This window comes from Cnephaeus nilssonii, assembly GCF_951640355.1.
Source record: "Cnephaeus nilssonii genome assembly, chromosome: 13".
In the NCBI taxonomy this organism is placed as follows: domain Eukaryota; kingdom Metazoa; phylum Chordata; class Mammalia; order Chiroptera; family Vespertilionidae; genus Cnephaeus; species Cnephaeus nilssonii.
The window spans coordinates 10,825,209-10,845,657 of record NC_137084.1 but is presented as its reverse complement, the minus strand read 5'-3'; the positions used below and the strand labels follow the sequence as shown (position 1 = coordinate 10,845,657).

General features: G+C 39.8%; 1 protein-coding gene across 1 annotated transcript in view; it reads right to left on the bottom strand.

Moving 5' to 3' along the window:
• Positions 1–4,950: 4,950 nt before the first annotated feature.
• Positions 4,951–20,449, bottom strand: part of IFTAP (intraflagellar transport associated protein) — a 57,358-nt gene continuing 41,859 nt past the window's right edge. The window contains exons 6-7 of the mRNA XM_079787013.1: positions 11,920–12,077; positions 4,951–5,373 (exon numbers count right to left, since the gene is read on the bottom strand). Of these exons, the coding sequence (XP_079643139.1) occupies positions 5,206–5,373; positions 11,920–12,077 (326 nt within the window). The 3' untranslated portion in view covers positions 4,951–5,205. The remainder of the gene's footprint in view (positions 5,374–11,919; positions 12,078–20,449) is intronic.

Genomic DNA, 20,449 nt, shown 5'->3' with positions numbered 1-20,449 from the left:
GCCTTGAATGCTATATTGAGAAGTTTTCACAAATTCCATAGATAACAAGCAGCTAGTGGTGGTTTTGAAACAAGATAGCAACATGAAGATTAATATGAAATCAATGTGCAAAACAAGCTAGAATAGAGACATTTAGAGACTAATTGGGAAGCAAGAAGGCTCCCAGGAGGGGGTAAGTAAAAATGAAGGCTTGAAGAGTGGCAAGGGGGGGATACAGAGAAGGTACTACAGAGGCAAAACAACACTCTGCTAACCGATGTAGTGTTGCAAACAACACTCTGCAACAGGAACATCGGGACCAGGAGGATCTGCTCTTGAGGATGGAGCTCCTAACACAGGAATGCTCTGTACATACCAAAGGCAACCCAGACAGAGACCCAGCACCCTCATGCATCTCTCCCCTCTCTGCGCCAGGGGTCCTAGTTCTCACCTAGCTACCACATGGTCACATCTGAGGCTTTCTACAGCACGATAGAATATGCAAACCCCACCCCCCCAACATCTCGCTCCACTTCCTATTGCTCATTTATTCAACATAGTAAGCGCAAGTGCTTATTACCATCAAGAAGCACTATCTCTTGCCGAAACCGGTTTGGCTCAGTGGATAGAGCGTCGGCCTGTGGACTCAAGGGTCCCGGGTTCGATTCCGGTCAAGGGCATGTACCTTGGTTGCGGGCACATCCCCAGTGGGGGGTGTGCAAGAGGCAGCTGATCGATGTTTCTCTCTCATCGATGTTTCTAACTCTCTATCCCTCTCTCTTCCTCTCTGTAAAAAATCAATAAAATATATTTAAAAAAAAAAAAAAGAAGCACTATCTCAACACTCTCAAGGATAAGACACTCTCTTCACCTTTTCTGCCTACTAGTCTCATCCTGATGCAACTCTGGCTGAAAAAGGATGTGTTTTCTGGTGTTTGTCTTTTTTTTTTTCCTTCCATGAAAATGGCTTTACTGTTTTGTAGATTTAAAAAATAAACTAAAAATATTTTAAAGAAAATAATACATTGCAATTAAAATGTGGAAGATAAAGTTAGGAAAAATCTCAGAAAATAGAGCAAAATTGGGGGGGGGGGGTAAAGATAGATGAGAATACAAAAATACTAGAGTAGCAATCTAGGAAGTTCAGCATCCAAAAAAGTGAACATTCTGAAAAGGAGAAAATAAAAGAAAGAAAAATCATCAAAAAATAATTCAAGATAATTTCAATAGTAATAATAACAATAAAAATAATAACAATTCAAGACAACTTCCTAGAATTGAAGGACATAGGTTTGCAGACTAAATGGCTACTGAGTGCCCAGCGCAAAGGACAAAATAGACGTATGCCAACACATGTCTACATTTTCAGAATACCAGGGATAGCAAGGTCATATGAACTTCCAGAGAGGAAAGTATGAAGGTCCTTCACATTCCAGCCCTGCACACCCTTCCATCCGGGTGACCTCCTCCGATACAATACAGCCCTAACCCCTTCCCACCATCCTCCATCAACTGAAGTCAGATCACATCCCTCCTCTGCTTAGAACCCTCTTGTGGCTCACAACGCTCTCAGAATAAGTAAAAATATAAAGAACACAGGGGAATTAGGCTTTCAAACCACCTCTAAAGTTTGATGACTCTTCTGAGCATTAACATTATTAAGTGAAATGATAAAGGATTCTGCTTTACCGAGAGCCACAGTGACTGGGGTGAAAGTTTGTGAAAAGGGGTTAGATAGGTGTTCAGAGAGAGGCACTAGGGAGCTACTGCTCACCTGAGAAGGATCCAGACTTTGAAGACCAAGGAAGGCCAGGCACAAAGAAGAGTGAGAGCAAAGGCCCTGTGGTAGAAACAAGGTGTTTGCAAAAGGAAAACAAATACAAGCTGGTCAGAACCTGATATAAAATGAGGAAGAAGGTAAATGGTGGCCATTTTATGTAAGGACTGGACAGACCTTGGTCAGGTATGAATTTCTCTTCCTCATACTGGATAAATATTTTTCTAGAAAATTCTCAATAAGATTGCCTCGTTCAAATCACTACCTATTCATTTACCATCAACTTCCAAGAAACAAGCAATGAAATTAAAATTGTTTTATCTCTTTCATATTTTAATTTGACCATACAATCACCTACAGATAAAGAACCTTTCCTTTTTAAATGAGGATATAGTTCCATCTTGTTCATGGGAGTGGTGGGGATTCTTGATGAAAGAATCAAGGAATTTCAATACCGGTCAATATTTTTTTCTCAAAGATTGCTCAGTGTGCCACCACACTCAGTGTGGCGGGCTTGAAATCTTCATTCAAGCTAGTTTGTGTGGCAAATGCCACATTATTTCAAGACACTTGACAATTTTTCATGTTCTCCCCTCCCATGTTGGTTTATATGTACAGGTGCACCTCCTTACCTGCTACTGCACATTAATCTTACCCCGGGGGGCGCTACCTACTCCATGCAGGCATTATCCATCAATGCACACACAGGCTTCTCCTAGAGACACTCAGTTAGGGGTTGCCAGCCGGCGTAAAACAAGCCATTTACATCGATTCAAGGGATCCATAAAGCTGAAAGTCATGGAGGAGGAGTTGCTAGTTAGGGCAAGAGTAACAGTACAACTGAGACAAAACTATTTCATTGAGAGGCTTTCAGGGACTCATTTCCCGGTGTCACTTTTGCTGTAATGCACAATTGCCCCAAATAATGCAGGAATCAAGAATTGCCGGAAGGACCGAAGCCAAGACGCTGTTCACCAACTCTACAGACAGAATGCTGGGCAGTATCGTTCACCTGCCACCCACCCAGCCCAGGTAATGAAGTACGACACGAAAATGCCAATCTTTTTAAACGCTTGGAAGGATGGCTTTGTTTCTTCTATTGGAAGACTATTGAAGTCCATAAAATTGAGATGCCTTGAAAATGGTGAAGTCTTTTCATTATTTAAAATGCCAAAGTGCTGTGTATAGATTGAGTCAAAAGAGTGTCTCCGATCCTGTGAACAATTATATCACAACGGGATTCCCTCCTCAAGTTGGTGTGCTATCTAGTTTGCATGCTAACATCTTCTTAACCTCGCAATTGCTCTCTCGTTCCCACATTGCATAGTCAACAATCCTTGCTAGTTCTACATCCAAATCTCTAATCCAATACATGCCCTTTACTGCCACCTACACTGCTTTAACTCACGCTCCTATCATCTCCCCAGACAAGCTATTCTAATAGCCTGCAGTCAAAAACTCATTTCTTCCTGACCACGCTCAAAGGCCACCTCTCTGTGAAGACTCCCCAGCTCTCCATGGCAAGGTGAAATCACTCCAACTTGCTTTGTCCCAGGAGCTCACGTGCACAGGACTCTTACAATACTCTTTACTGCAGAGCTGCAAGGAAGAACATGCAAGCGCAGGTGTGACTGTAAATGTTCCAGGAGCCTCCTCTAAAAGGTAAAAAGGGAGGGGTGAATTTTAATTATACATTTCATTTAACCTAGTGTACCCAAAATATCATAATTTCCACATGTAATCAGTACAAAAATATAACAAGATAGTCCACAGTTTCTCATATTAATCCTTTGAACTCCAATGTGTATTTCACATTTGTAGCGTATTTCAAATTTAGACACTAAACTGTCATAAAAAATAATTGATCTGTATTTACATGTCATAAAAGTACAGTTGAAAAAGTACAGATGCACATACCTAAGTTCCAAATGTAGTAGAAATTTTGATAAGACCTATATCAAATATCAACTTTTTATTTTAAATTAAAATAAAATTAGCATTTAGAAATCAATTCCTCGCCCTGGCTGGTTTTGCTCTGTGGTTAGAGCATCAGCCCATGGACCAAAGGGTCACGGGTTCAATTTCCAGTCAAGGGCACATACCTCAGTTTCAGGTTCAACCCCTAGTCTCAGTCAGGATACAAGCCGGAGGCAACTAATTGATGTGTCTCTCTCACATCAATGTTTCTCTCTATCTCCCCTGCTCTCTCCATTCCACTCTCTCTAAAAATCAATGGAAATAATATCCTCACTCCTTGGGTGAGGATTAAAAAAAAAATCAGTTCCTCTGTCACACTACCTACATTTCAAGTGCTCCATAGCCACATGCAGCTAGTGGTTATTCTATTAGACAGCGTGGCTCTACTGTAATTATTTGTGTATACATCTGTCTTCCCCACAATATCAGACCACCTCTACTTGTATCCTCCCCATTACCTTGGCACATAAAGGGTGTTAAATGAGAGTTTCTTGACTGAATAAAGAAAAATAAATGTGGAAATCACTTGACTCCATTGTAATGTTAAATCGAGAACATTCTTTCCTAAGGATATAAATGGCCATTTCTATGAATACACATATACACACATATGCATGTACATGAGCACAGGCCTGAGTGAAAACTAATTAAGAGTAAGTACATTTGATTTGTTAGAGATTCCTTCAATAATAAAAATGACTTCATACATACTACTCCCCCTTCACCTGTGCCTCCAGCCATCTGTTCTCCTTTCCTTAAGGCATGAATGGGTACTCTACACAATAACACTTCATAAGAAGCTTTACATTCTCTAGTTGTTTTTTCTACCTACGTCTTGCCTCTTCAAATTATATTTTATGCTTCTGCAGACAGAGATCATTCCTTGCACTTTGTAGCTATCACAATGGCGATAACAAAGTACAAGAATTTAATACATGACATAGAATCAATTCTCAGTTGCCTTCTTTTCCAGTCATGCCTTTCCCAATCAATCCTAGAAGCCCGGCCTCTCAGCAATCAGATTCATACCAATATGTCTGGATAGCTAGGGCCAATAACCTTCCCACATAATCAGTACTTCTCGCTGTGCTACAATGCATTTGACATGTGTAACTGTCCTTCGCCCCCAAAAAGGTGGGATGATGCTTCCAATCTTTGTCACAATGCCCCGTGTTACTTAGTTGTGGTACTCTCTTCAAACTGATGCTTCAGTGGGCGTTGCCTTCTGTCCCAACTCGCCACCTCCATCGCCCCCTACCAGCCATGGGATGCAGCAACAACGTGACAGAAGGGAGCTCCGTGAGGATGGAGATCTCTGTGGTCTTGTTAGCAGCATCTCCCTATAGGCAAGTAACTGACAAATCAATACACACATAAATTTCCACAGAGGGGCTTACAGTAGGTTTATCATTTATTCTATTTTTGCTTGAATAAGAACAAAATAAGTGTAAACAGGAAGATGTCTTGGTGAATCAGTCACGGGGTTCCTCCAAGTCCGCATTGGTGTTCTCTCGCTTGTGCTTGGATAGTTGTTCTTTGATGGCTTCTACCTCTGCAGGAGTGAACTTGGGGGTTAGCATCACAGTATCATAATCAAATTCTTCATCAAGTCTGAAGGGCTGAACTTCATCCCCGAGTATCTGCAAGAGGTAGCAAAGGATGAAAATCATTTACAATCATTGTAAACGAAGATAAAGTCGAAAACGTAAATTCCCTATTACTCTTTAATTAAACATTTTTTAGACTCCAGCTCTTTCAGCTGGTTAGGTCCTTTTTTAAGTAAAGGAATACAGTCACTTACTCAATTTGACCTAATGTAAGCCCCTTAAAATGCCCCATTTGTACCGCCCTACCTCTAAACATATCACTAATTCCGTCCACAGCAAGAAGCAGAAAATCTCTCTTGCACACATTCATTACATTTTTACCACCTGTAGTGTTAGGACTAGAGGCATATTGAAAAACTAAAGGCTCATATTAAAGTGTGAAAAAATACACCTTAAGATTCTGATCAACCTTGAATACATTTTCACCATTTACCATAAAAGACATATCAACAAAGCAATTTTCTTTTTATATATATTTTTATTGATTTCAGAGAGAAAGGAAAAGGGAGAGAGAGATATAGAAACACCATGATGAGAGAGAATCATTGATTGGCTGCCTCCTGCATGCTCCCACCTGGGGACTAAACCCGCCACCTGGGCATGTGCCCTTGACCGGAATGGAACTTGGGACCTTTCCATCCGCATGGCCTACACTCTATCCACTGAGCCAAACCGGCTAGGGCTTAACAAAACATTTTCAAAGATAAAAGTACTCTACACTTATTACATTTACTTCTTCAGATAATACCTATCATTCCTGGTCCAAAAAGAGTAAGAATTAAAACACATAGTGTCTCCTTAAATTTAAAAGTCCAGGATCCTTTTGTCCTACCCAAGAATTTTTTAAATAATACAGAATTTATCTACAAGCCAGAGTAAATGCAAAGAGGTATAATAATTTTATATCTATTTATTCATAATCTGTGTTTTAAACACTTCCTAAAAGAAGGTAGATTTTTTTTTTTAAAAAAAGCATATTTCTCACTAAACAAAAAGAGAATGGCTTAAATCTCACTGTATCACCCCTTCAAGAGCCTCTCCCCAAGCAAATGGTGTGTGACACGTGAACTCATCCGGCACCTCTGTGCAGCTCTATAATATGTATGGTGATGCTGAAATAATTGAAAACTATGGTTTATGCAAGAATGAAAAAAATGCCCTGAGGCCATAATCAGCTTTAAATATTCTTGCCTGGAAAATGATCTCATTGAGTGGCTTTTTTAATGTTCTTGAAAACGGAGCATATAGCTCAGAAACCGTGCTGTTATTAAAGGTGAAAGAAAGAAAAAACCCACAACCATAAAAAATAGATTATCTCCTGTCCGTTGGGCAAGTTGAATCTCATAGTTAGGGGTACAGGGTTAATAGCAAACACCCAGCCATCTTTCGTCCTTTCTTAGTAAAACCAGCAAGGGAACGCATTTCAGAGGCTTGTTGATTTCCTCTTTATTAGAAAGTGCGTGCTCTCCCGACAAGGGTGATGGGAGCTCTCACTGAAGTGAGTTCCCACCAAGGGCCAGCCCCGGTACTAGGAACTGTGTGGGCAAGAGCGGTGATCTTCAAACAACCCATCTCACAAGGAGCTGAACAGCAAAGTCACGTGCCCCAGACTATGCAGTCAGTAAGAAAGAGAAGTGAGATGTGAATCCAGTCTTCAGGGAAAGCTTCCCCTTCTCTAAAAACACAGGAAAAATCAACCTGGAAGTCTTCCCTAAGCCCTTTCCTAGACAAGCTAACCAAATCCCATAGCATATAATAAAAAGCACTCAAGGCTCCACATAATACCATGACGTCTGGAGCAGCCGACACAGGGAGGGAGTCAGCCAACCGATCATCATGATCACTTCCTGAGATTGAACTTAAACGGCACAGTCAAAGTGACCATGCGGTAATACTGTTGAAAGCAGCTCAAATGAAGAAACACAAGCAGGCAACATGTTCATTTCCTGCATCTGAGCATCCTTGCAGTCTCCAAGTCTACGCAGCAATAAGCACTGAGGCTGGCAGGCCTGGCCCCATCCTGAGGGATCCTGCCAGGGACACAAGGGAGCCCCATTTTTACCAGTGCATTCCGGCTCACGGGATCCTTGCTGCCTTGCATACCTGGTTAAAGGAAGTAGGCATCATGTCTTGTTTCTATATTACCAGACCCTGTGCTAGGCATAGGCGAGCAATGGTACTAGAATGAAAAGGCTGCAGTCCCAGCCTACCAGATTACAGTTACATGGAGTCAAGCAAAATGAAAAGAAGCAAATATAACACAATGTTGTTCCGGGAGTACATACAAGGTGCAATGGGATCCTAGAGCAGGGATACTAACCCCAGCCTGGAGGTCAAGGAGAACTTCCGGGAGTGATACCTAAGCTGATCCCAGCCCAGAAAGACTAGTACAAGTTAAAGAGGAAAAGAGAGAGTGAGTCTGAGAGAACAGAGTGGACAGGAAATATCCCAAGCAAAAGAAAATGAACATCTAAGAACTAAGGGCAAGAAAGAATATAAACTATTTAAGAAATTGTAAGTATGAGAAATAAGAACAAATGTTATAATGCAAAAAGTGAACCCAACTGAAGAAAAAAATAGACTTCTTACTAAAGTTGAGGTGTCTAACTTACTTTAGGACTTAGTTTATTTTACACTATAATTTCAAAAGTAAACTTTCTATCTAACATTCTTTCAGAATATGCACACACATACAGATACAAAGAGTGGTTGGGGAAGGGAGGTGTAGATGGATAATTTGTAAGACCTAGCAATTTTAGCATACATTTTTACTAGTATGCATCTTGGGGTTTTTCCAAGCCTCTGACATTATAATTTTGTATTAACATATTATTCTGAGTTTTATTAACATTTAGTATATATCAATGGCTCTTGCGGACTGAATAGTAATAAATCCGTTATTAGAGCAAAGTAATTGGGAATATGTAATTATGAATACCCTAGTACTTGTAGATTTATAAATCAACATAACATTTAGAAATTTATAAAACAACATAGGACTTAAAAGGTAATTACTGCCCAGCCGGCATGGCTCAGTGGTTAAGTGTTAACCTATGAACCAGGAGGTCACAGTTCGATTCCTGGTCAAGGGTACATGCCTGGGTTTCGGGCTCGATCCCCAGTGGGGGGCATGCAGGAGACAGCCAATCAATGATTCTTTCTGATCATTGATGTTTCTCTCTCTCCATCTCCCTTCTTCTCTGAAATAAATAAAAATAATATATTTTAAAAAGTAACTATTATTTTACTATATATGTTAATGATGCCATTTAAAAATTCTAAATATAAATAAAAAGTATTCCTGTTTTTTATTTAGTATTTTTTACTATATACACGCCAAAATGGTAAATTTTACTCTGTAAATGAGATCTCAATAAACCTAACTTTAAAAAAAAAACACAAAGAAATAAAGAGAGAGAGAGAGGGAAAGGAAGGAAGGAAGGAAGGAAGGAAGGAAGGGAGGGAGGGAGGGAGGGAGGGAGGGAGGGAGGGAGGGAGGGAGGAAGGAAGGAAGGAAGGAAGGAAGGAAGGAAGGAAGGAAGGAAGGAAGGAAGGAAGGAAGGAAGGAAGGAAGGAAGGACTAGATACACACTGCAACTCAGAAAACTTCACTGTGAACATCAAAATGGCAGCTTTCAAAAGATAGCAAAGTCGCAATCCTATTTATGTATTTCAGCTGTTGGCTACTCGGGCACACTTTGGGAATTCCCTTCTTTCAAGTAAGGTTCATCTTGGGGTCCTGAGCTAAAGGACTCCAAATTAGTTGCAAACTCAAATTCTGATTTATTTCAAAGAGAAGAATTTGTGCAATGGAACGCCAAGTACCCCGCTATTAAACAGAAAACAACTGTGAATTAAGTTATTAACTTGTTATTTTTGCCTAAAGAGCTGAAATATGTGGATTTCAGGTGTATAATTTCAAATCTAATTGAAACCTTTTTGAGCCTCTGGGGGAATGGAATTTGTACACTGGCAGAACACTGCTAGTTTCCTTAAATTGCTCATGTGACTCATTCTAAGCGGGACTGCTACAAGAGGAGTCATTTTCATTCCTAGTACCACATTGGCAAGTCAAAGAAAACAGAACTAATGACAGCAGCATTTAGCTGTAGGCTCTATTACAAAGCAATATGGTAAATAAACTGTCTTTATAAGTGAAAATTTTTGAAGTCCCTATATGAATTGGAAAAATAGGAGATCTCCCATTAAAAAAGTACTATACAAGTTTCTTCTACGACCTCTTCTATGAGTTGGGGATGGGGAGGAGGAACTCACAATTTTTCATCTTTCTAATGTGAATTACTTTTGTCAAAATATATTAACTAAGGCAAGAAATTATTCACAAATAGAAACTGGAAGTTTCTTGGAAAATGTTTGACTCTAAGGGGAAAAATGCACATGTATAAAACCAGTGATAAAATTAACAACAAAATATTTTTAATTGGTCTAATCCACACTAGGAAGCTGTGGATTCTTATTAGGCAATTACAGGAAGTTGGGACATCAGGGTACGTTTTCATCTTTCCAGACTGAAGTCACAGAAAGTAACTGTCTCCAGCCCCTTGGTAGGCCCTTACAGGACATATTTGCTGGAAGTTGATGCTTATGGTCTTATACTGGCATTGGGTGCTTTAAAATAAGACTGATACTATTAAACCATGGCAGAGTTGGTACAGTATTATGATTTCCAGTTCTGAAAGGTTTCTCTTCCAAATGGTGGTTAGAAATAAAAATTCCAAACCAAGATATTACTCTGGATATTCAAAAGTTATTCATCTATGTCTCTTGAGTTTGCCAACATAAACATGTTTATATCATTTTGATTCCAACATTTTAAAATGTTGACATTTTCTGGGAATAAATGTATATTCTTTTTGAAGATACAATCATATACAGGGTTTTAAATAGCATTTTACTGGATGTTTGACAGGTTCCAAAAATCATTCAGGGTTTTCTTTTAACACATCAACTAAAATCATTTTATAAACATTTCCATAATGGCACCAGATGCAGTGACCACTAGTTGGTCAAATCATTTGTATGGTCACAATGGAAGTCATAAACAAGTCTTTGAAAGAAACTCATACCTGTCAGAAATAACCTTGCATTTTTAGTTTCTTACTACTCAACAAAAGCAATCCACAATTCAAAAAGCAGATTGAAAAATGGCTGTCCCTACCAGTTTATCTGGTAACCAATTTAGGGGTTTAACATAAGCCTACTGGCATCCTAGACAGAAGTCTGCCATACCAGTGAACAAAGTCTTATGATAAAGGGGAAATTTAAAAGTGAAATGTCTGGATTATTTGATTGAACGACTGCTCCCATAACAAAATATCTTCAAGTAGCAAGACTAATGCCTGATAATTAAATAATCAAGAAGCATCCTAAGGGCTTTCTTAGAAAGAGATAATAAAGAGCCCTTGGCTACCTCTGTGCCTGATCCCCTTTCGTGTTAGAGTGAACTGGGTGCTAAAGGTCACATCCGGCAGCCTCTGCTGGTGCACCTTTGTCGAGTACATGCAGAAGAGTTGTAAACGATGGCGAAAGATGACTTTCAAGTGGTGCATTTGGGAGAGAACGCATGTGGCAGAGGTTCCATTCTACCCTGCTGGGGAAGCAAACAGCTGGATGACACTTCCCAGCCTCCCTTGTGGTGGGTGGGAACATGTGACTGAGTGGCTGCCAATAGGACGTGAGCAGAAATGGAGCCCTGAGCTCTGAGCCTGGGGAAGCAGGCGGCCCCGGGCACTCATCCCTGCCCGGGAAGGATGGGGACCTGACTCGCAGCATGCACTTGAGCACAGTGTCCCAAGGCAGAGTGGAGTTCCAGAGAGAAGGAGCCGTGGTGAGTCCAGGGAACAGAGCCACTTGCTAACTTGAGAGACCCTCCACAGGTTGTTCCAGGAAAGAAACTTCTATCCCTTCCACCACTGAATCATTGTTGGGATTCTCTCCTGGAGCAGCCTCGCTTTCTCTTAACAAATACAGGATGTCTGCAGGACCGTAGGAACAATAATACAAAGAAAAAAGGCCAGTTCAGACTAACAGAGGTAAGAAAGCCATCTGTCCCCTTCCTCTGTCCTTCCGGTGGCACTGTCCCCAGGTAGCACTGGCCTACAGAGATACGTCATGAAATAAAAATATTTTCCACAGCGGGTGTGCTCAGTGGATGAGCATCAACCCATGAACCAGTTGGTCACTGTTCCATTCCCATTCAGGGCACATGCTGGGGTTGAGGGCTCAATCCACACTAGGGGGCATGCAGGAGGCAGCTGATGGATGATTCTCTCTCATCATTGATGTTCCTATCTCTCTCTCCCTCTCTCTGAAATCAATAAAAACATATTCTAAAAAAAACTAGTTTCCATGTAAAAACACGATCGCTCTCTGTGTTTAAAAAGAAATATATACAATAGCGATAGATGGCTGTGAGAAGGGCCAAATAAGCAACTTGAATTTGGAATTTTCCCAAATCTGAGAAAAATACGAGAGAGACAGGCAGAGGAGCATGTCTCTGAAAGGACAAGTTACAAAACCACAGCGATTTCCAGACTGATCGAGTCCACCATGGAGTACCTCGTCCTTTTGCGCGGCCGCTCCTTCCACCATGGGCCTTGGGTTGACTGCAGGGGTCAGAGGCTGGGCTGCGGGAAGAATGTCAGCTGCGGAAGGAATGCCAGAAGGAATGTGGGTGCTTACGTCCTCCACTTCCCCGGGCAGCAGCGGCGGCAAATCTGCAGGATGCAAAATATTTCACTTGATCCTTTCTCGGAATTTACAACTGACCTAACTCGTCTGAACGCCTGTAATGGTCCCAAGAATAAAGCAAATATGCTCAGGTAGAGCAGGTCCATCTCACAAGGCCTGTCCCTGTTTGAGATTCCCCTTTCTAGAAGGTAGAAGTCCCTGGTGCACCTATTTCTACCCTATTGTTGCAGTCAGATTCCATCCAAAAGGTCTCAGAGAAATATTGTTTGGGAATAACTTGTTCATGCCTCTCACCCCTCAACCCACTGTCTACCTCTATAGGAAAATAAGGCAAGAAGATGCTATTTTTGTCTCATTTTCCCATATTTTCCTGAGGGGAGAAGAGAAAGGAAATGGAGTGTTGAATTTCGTCCTGTAAAGATATGGCAATATTTCAACAACAACAACAACAAAAGCATATTAAAAAACAATGATGCCAGAAGGAAAGAACTTTAACTTTTAGCAGGAAAATGAACTACTCTGTCACATTCAGAATGCATGCTCTAAGTTTCAACACCTGCAAACAACAAAAACGTGTTTCCGGCTTATTGGGCACCATTACAAGAATTCAAGAGCCAATCTTGGTTTTCTGATCAACTCATGATGAAGGGATGTGTTCCCTTATACTTGTACGTGTGAGAGAACATGGAGGCATCACAAATAAGCAATGCTCTCCCACAGCTTTCTTAAGGAGGACAAAAAAAAAAAAAAACACACCACAAATAGAAGCACAACAGGTTTCCCCTCAGTAAGTTTTCACAGGACCAGAGGGCTGCAGAAGATCCCCAATAACGTGCGGTTGGCTCAGTGATGCTGCCTGCTACTCAAAGACGATCTTAAGGAAGAATACATTCTCCCTGGAAGTGACTAACAACGGGCTTGCCTTGACCGTTGCCAGTGGCAGCATATATGGGGAGATAACTGAGCATGATTCGATATTCAAAAACTGAATCTTATTTGAAATACTTCTCTCACTATTGTGATGCTGTCACCTTCACAAAAAATATAATTACGAAATTCACAAGACTCCAGCAACAAAGAACATAGCCTAGAAACTGAGCATGTGAGTGGGGGATTGGTGAACAAGGTGGTTTTACTATGATTAATTCTTGAAACCATAAAATAAGACCTGATTAACTAGCAGAAATAAAAACAATAATAATAGTCAACTCTTATGAGCTGATATATTATATGCATTAACTCAGTAATCCAACAGCTCCATTATTTCCTGTTTTATAGGCAATGAGCTCTAAGCACTAAGAGTAACCTCAGTGAAGGTGCCACAGCCACAAAGTGGCACAGCCAGGCAGTCTGTCTGCAGAGTCAGGCAGTCTGTCTGGAGAGCCCATGATGTCACACTATAAACTTCTTTTAAATAAGCATTTTCATTACATATATTTTTTAAATCTATCAGATTAGCCAAACTCAAGGCCAAGAAATGTCACTGCAATAGCTCATTAGTATGGCTAGTCAGTGGTAAGTGCACTCAAACATTTTATGCCCAGAGAAGTACTATTTTTAAACTCAGTAAGGTTGGTGGGAAGATTGACTTTCTAATATAAATATGTATGAGTTCAAGCCAAACTCAGTGTATCTGCCTAGGACTGCCTAGGTCCAAGCCTGGTTAGGGGCCGGCCAACAACAAAGGCAAGAGAAAGGTTTGGGCCTCTTAATGTAAAAACCAATATCTACCAGACCCATTGACCACCAGTGCAAACATCAGTTCAAATGTAAGATAAAAATCAATTCTGCCTTCAGAGCTATTTAAAATCTGATTGACAATAGTATGCACCAAGGAGGGCAACTCTGCAATTCCTTTGCTAAACCTCTTCACCTCTTTAATATTTTGCAAAAAAAAATGTTTTCTTTCATAAAAATTCTACTGCCATGGGAATAACTCCTTCAAAACAAGAAGACTCAGAATCCTCCACACTTTGCTTTGCCATTTGCTTCTTTAGTGTAAAAGCAAAATGTACAAATGCATATCTATTGGTGTCTAATACAGCACCTTACACATAGTATAGTCTCAATAAATACGTTTTTTTAATATATTTTATTGATTTTTTACAGAGAGGAAGGGAGAGGGATAGAGAGTTAGAAACATCAATGAGAGAGAAACATCGATCAGCTGCCTCCTGCACACTCCCCACTGGGTACGTGCCCGCAAACAAGGTACATGCCCTTGACCGGAATCGAACCCGGGACCCTTGAGTCCGCAGGCCGATGCTCTATCCACTGAGCCAAACCGGTTAGAGCTCAATAAATACTTAACGATAGAAAATAAATTTCCTGCATCTCAACTTTTAAACTAAACAACAAGTATCAAGAGTCTGTGTGCTAATAGGACATTGTGGATGATGTAAAATATGTATAGTCCTTACCCTCAATAATTAAACTTTGTTACAGGAATAAGATTTTCACACATAAAATCAATCAGAGAATAATCAAAACAAAATTGAACAACCTTAACTCTAAAGAGGACAGATTCATAAAAGAGTAAAACCAATATGGACGAGAAGAGTCTGATAAGACAGTTATGAAGAAAGCTATCTTATCTTTTAGCCATTCTATAATCATGGGAGAAAAATGATGGTATTCATTAGTGGTGGGGAATGGAATGTGATATCTCTGTAAAACATTCTAAAACTGAAATGTTTTAAGAAACCTGATCCTATCTTAATTGTTTCTGAAACTACCAAAGGCCTTGTTTTCATCTTCACTAAATACCACGCTCTTGGCTGATGTACACGTGGAGTCAAGACAACTCTCAAAAACAAATCTTGATGCTAGGCAGCAAGACTGAAAACACGTCAATCTCTTCTTTCTCAACTACATCATAAGAATTTCCAATATTCATGAACTATGTGTTCATGCCATTTGTCTTTCTGTATTTAGTCAATAATCAGCAAGTCAAAAGCTATACTCACAGAATCTAATACAACATTATAAAGCAAGCAATCTATCTGACATCTAATAAATTAGGTAAGAATAATATTTAACCTGTGTGGCATAGTTATTAAATTAACCAATCTGTTCCTTTCTTGTCATGTAGAAATGATAAAAAAATTTTGAAATTTTGGGCATTCTCCAAGACAAAAAAGGATGTAGGTAAGAAATGCTTTAGTAACCCAGGCCTCTTCCACACATAGCTACCAGCTATGATAGTCTATCTCAGTGGTTCTTATTCTTAAAATTTTTTTGAAAACTTCTAAGAACTTTAGTTTATGTAGGTTATGTCCATGAATTTTTATCATATTATAAATTAAAGACTGGGACTTTTTTCAAATATTTATTTATTTAACTATTTAAAATATCATTATATATTAAAATAAATATTTAATGAAAAATCTATTTTCCCAAAACAAAGAAAATACTGAGAAGTATTGTTATATGGTTAAAAAATTTGTCTGCTTTAAGCAAAGAAAGTTGGATTCTATACTTGTTAAGCACTCAAGTTTGGAATATTGTTTCACTTGATGTCAATGAAAATAATCTAGTCTCACACAGATATATAAGTGGAAAAGGGAGGAGCACTTTAATAGTCTTTTTATATAATCATGGATATTCTTCGATACTGCACTAGATCTCAAAAAATGATAAAGTAAAAAAATAAATTCAGTGAGCAATCTCAAACCATTTTGGTGAATTTTTCATACTGTCATGTTAAAATCTTGGTCAGTCTTACATGTTGAATGGTTCTTTCTCTAATACATGATTTTGTAACATCATAAATTTGGAAAATACTGATTCACTGTCTTATACAGATCCCTCAAATATAGACATATTTCATTATACAGTATAAAAATCACATTAGCTAACATTACCAATTTTATCAGAAAACTCTTTAAATATTGGGGAGGTGTCAAGCTTACAGTATTGGATGCACATCTCCAAAAATCTGTTTTTCACTCAATGCACTGTCAATTTTGTCACTGACAATGAATACTATCGGTTGCATTGGGCCAGTGTGGCTCACTTGGTTGAGCGTCGTCCCATACATCAAGAGATTGTTGGTTTGATTTCTGGTCAGGGCACTTGCTGGTGTTGCGAGCTGGATACCCAGTAGGGGGCATGCAGGAGACAGCCTATAGATTCTCTCTCTCCAACGTTTCAATCTCTCTCCATCTCCCTTCCTCTCTCTGAAATCAATAAAAACATGCTAAAAAAAAAAAAATACTATCACAGTTGTTTGTCTTAAAGATAGACCTACTTCATTCACTTTTTTTTACTTCATTTTTTTGAGAACTATAGTTTGTCATTCTTTCAAGTAAAAATGTTGATCTACATAAAAAAAGAAAAAAACTAGTTCAAAACACCACTCAAACACACGATTGATTTTCTATGAGACAACCATTGTATTTCAGTATGCAGCATTCGATGTTTAGCATTCAAACAAAAACTACCAGGTATACACGAAGGTGGGCAAGTTCAGGGAAGACTTACTTCAAGGATGAGATTAGCATTTGACAATGATAATAAATCATATCCCTCTCCCTCCAAGTACAGAAATAAAAAATAAATATAGGAGTCAGAAAGATGGGGAGCAAAATATGAACTACATAACAGATGGAGCTGAACTTAAAAGTGCTGCTTGTTCTGCAGTCACAATGGGCTTCTTATTTTCCCAATTCTGTTCTCTTCTCAGGAATGGACTGAAAGTTTCCTCATGAAATCATGAGGCCTGGGCAGCAGGTTTGCCCAGTGGTTGACATGGCTTTTGAGCTGGACCTTAAAGGATTGTTAAGTTTGCACATATAAAAATTGGAAGAACAGTGATAGAGGAACACTTGGAAGAGAGAGAATCTTCTTCCCTCTCTGTGTTTTCAGTGATCTTCTAGGCCCGTGGTCAGCAAACTGCGGCTCGCGAGCCACATGCAGCTCTTTGGCCCCTTGAGTGTGGCTCTTCCACAAAATACCACAGCCTGGGCGAGTCTATTTTGAAGAAGTGGCATTAGAAGAAGTTTAAGTTTAAAAAATTTGGCTCTCAAAAGAAATTTCAATCGTTGTACTATTGATATTTGGCTCTGTTGACTAACGAGTTTGCCGACCACTGTTCTAGGCAATGAAGGAATGATTTTAACAGTGCTAAGTATAAAATAAATGAAATGCCTAAACATAAGTTGGCTGAAACATGCCATCTCCTAGCTCAGTCCCATTATACATGCTGTTCCTATACTCTCCTACCTAACCCTCAGCCTCACTCCACCCCAATCATCTAGTTAAAGATTATTCATCCTCTAGATCTCAAGCTCTCAGAGAGTTTTCTCTGACCCACACACAAATTTAAGTTCCCCTGCCATATGTATGTTCTCATGAGATCTAGAATAATTTATAATTATATATTTGTGATTATCTGGTTAGTATTTGATTCTTCCAACAAATTATGAACGTCATGAGAACAGAACCAGATCAATTTCATTCTTCCTTATATCCCAGGCACCAATCACAGTTGTTAAATATTTGTTGAATAAGAGTCCCAAGTCATTAATAAGCTACATAAAGCTGCTTAAAGTTACAGATAAGGAAAGAATTTTTAAAAAAACAAGAAAGAGATGACTGATATCTTTGTTAGAATTGGGAGTACTGGAGAGCTTGAAAATGAAAATCAAATAAGGCTGCCAATCTTTGGGCAGGAATTATTTGCCCATTCTCCTCCAATGCAATCAACCACAGAATAAGTACACACACTGACTAAAAGAGCCTAAGTCTGAGAAACAGACTTCAATAAAGCACTTCAGCCCACTGCACTCAGCCGGAGAGCAGGCTGGGCCATCTGAAGGGAGAAATAAATACTAGTCAAGATAGCCAGAAGATTCTCCCCACTCTAATGGCTCAGCATAGCTAACACCTACTCCAACTAATGACTATTCTGGATAAAAGTCAGGGGTACGATAGTAATTACCCTGCTGGTTAATTACCTTATCTCAAACTCAAAGGAGGAAAAGGTGGTTAACTTGATTTCAAATACACACAGGGCCCCAAACTCGGTGGCAACTAGACACCACTGCAGTGAGCTGGTTCCTCTGAAAAACTGTGTCCACCTGAGCTGCCAAAGCCAAACACTGGGGAAGAATCATGCCCCTGAATCTTGAAGAACATTTACAAAAGCAAATAAGGTGAGCAAATGACATCAATGGTAGAAAAAACAATGCACAACTCACTTTCTTGTTGCCCTAGGCATATCTGTTGCTTAAACAATAACAACAGAATCTAATCAGTAAGCCCTTCAGCTGCCAAAATTTTACAAGCAACTCGCCTATTTGAAATGTCACATTTCCCATCTGACATAAATGTTTGCCTTCTGCTCACATTCCTGAGGTATAATACAAAAGGCCCAAACTACAATTCGCATTGGCACAAACTATTTAATTTTTTCCTTGTAAATGACCCAGACTGTGCATTATGAAAATTGTGAAGCCCTGGTGGTCCCTGTTGGTAATTGGAATAGATCAATGAAGCCAGGGTTGCTTCTCAGCCTAGGATTTTCACATTATTTTACATATGGGAAGGTCTTGACTAGCTCATTCAAGTCCACTGAGACTTGGTTCAGGCCTCAGTGACCTTTTTCACATAAGTGCAAGACAGCCTGTTATCTGATTTCTGGAAAAATCATACTAGTGAGACTTTTTATGCAATTTTTTTAAACTAAAGAAATAGATCTGATTTTTTTTTAAATTATTAAAAACATAACTTGAAAAAATGTTTAAGGAAAAACAATGTGAAAATAATGGAAAAGTGAAAAAGGCTAATTGAAGAGATTTCTATAACCAAAATCACATTCGTTGGCTAAGTAGGTTTATGTCAGTAGATAGATCTCATTACTCGCAGGAAGCAAGAAATTTAAACCATCGGGAAAAGTGCTCAACCAATGTATTTTTGTGCCCTCCTATAAAATTAATTTTATATTGTAAATGTACTACATGCAAACTAGAACTATTTGTCTCCAAGTGTCATCTATACACATGAACTCTGTCCAAATCCCCTGGGGTAGTGGCTGAAAACAGAGATCACAAGATGCCACCGAAGACCTTCTGAATTAGACTCTCCCTTGGGCACTGGACCCAGGAATGTTCATTTTTAACAATCTGCCCCCCCCCAAAGTCACCCACAACCCAAAACCAGTGTGCTTGCTCTACAAACTTGGCTCTTGTTAAGTCCTTAGCTATCCCTTCTAATGCAATTGGAGTCCCTCTAGAAATGCAGAGCAACCATGTGATTCCATCAGATCTCTGATCTCACTTGAACCAAGTAAGTAAGTAAGGGAAAAAAAATCTCCAGTCTGCTGGTTAATATAATGCTTGAAAAACAAACCCTTCAGTAGAGTATTGTGATGTTGGGAAGCAGAATATAAATGTAATTGCTTCTAATTACCTGAGCCCCTCAATCCAGGCAACCAAAGAAGCCAGAGTAGGGCTTACAGAGTGTCACCATTCCAAACCAACTACACCCAGACATGCTAACTCCTGTCTGGTTATAACGAAGTCCCCATCCAATAATCATGACCATAATTCATGCTTATGACTGCCTAAACACTGTGAGCAACACCAAACCCCATGGAAACTGCCCCTTCCCTAATGTTAGTTCAACAATGACTTTGAAATATTCTTGCATACTAAATTAGGAATGAGAGTTTTCAAAGCAAACAACTCTAATTTGGAACATATTTCAAAGGTCCTTTAAGCAAAAAAGGATACCTATGTTTACACAAAAATGCTAACCAGGAAAGGAAAAAGGCCTCATCTACATAATCATCAGTGAATTAGCATAAAGCCTCTCTCAGTCCAGCCCATATGGGAAGATGCCCCCAAAAGAAACATTTACAATATATCTTCAGTCTTAAGTGTTTGGTTTACATAGTTAATAAATTTTTATGAAAGCAAAGATTTGGATTTTATTTTGTTTACTAGAAGCCCGGTGCACGAAATTCGTGCACGGCGGGGAGTTGTTCCTCAGCCCAGCCTGTACCCTCTCCAATCTGGGACTCCTGGAGGGATGTCCGACTGCCCGTTTAGGCCCGATCCCACCAGGATCGGGCCTAAATGGGCAGTCGGACATCCCTCTCACAATCCAGGACTGCTGGCTCCCAACTGCTTGCCTGCCTGCCTTCCTGATTGCACCTAACTGCTTCTGCCTGCCAGCCTGATCACTCCCTAACCACTCCGCTGCCAGCCTGGTTGATGCTTAACTGTTCCCCTGCCAGCCTGTTTGCCCCCAACTTCCCTCCTCTGCCAGCCTGGTCACCCCTAACTGCCCTCTCCTGCAGGGTTGATCACCTCCAACTGCCCTCCCTTTCAGGCCTGTTCCTTCTCAACTGCCCTCCCTTGCAGGCCGGGTGCCTCCCAACTGCCCTCTCCTGCTG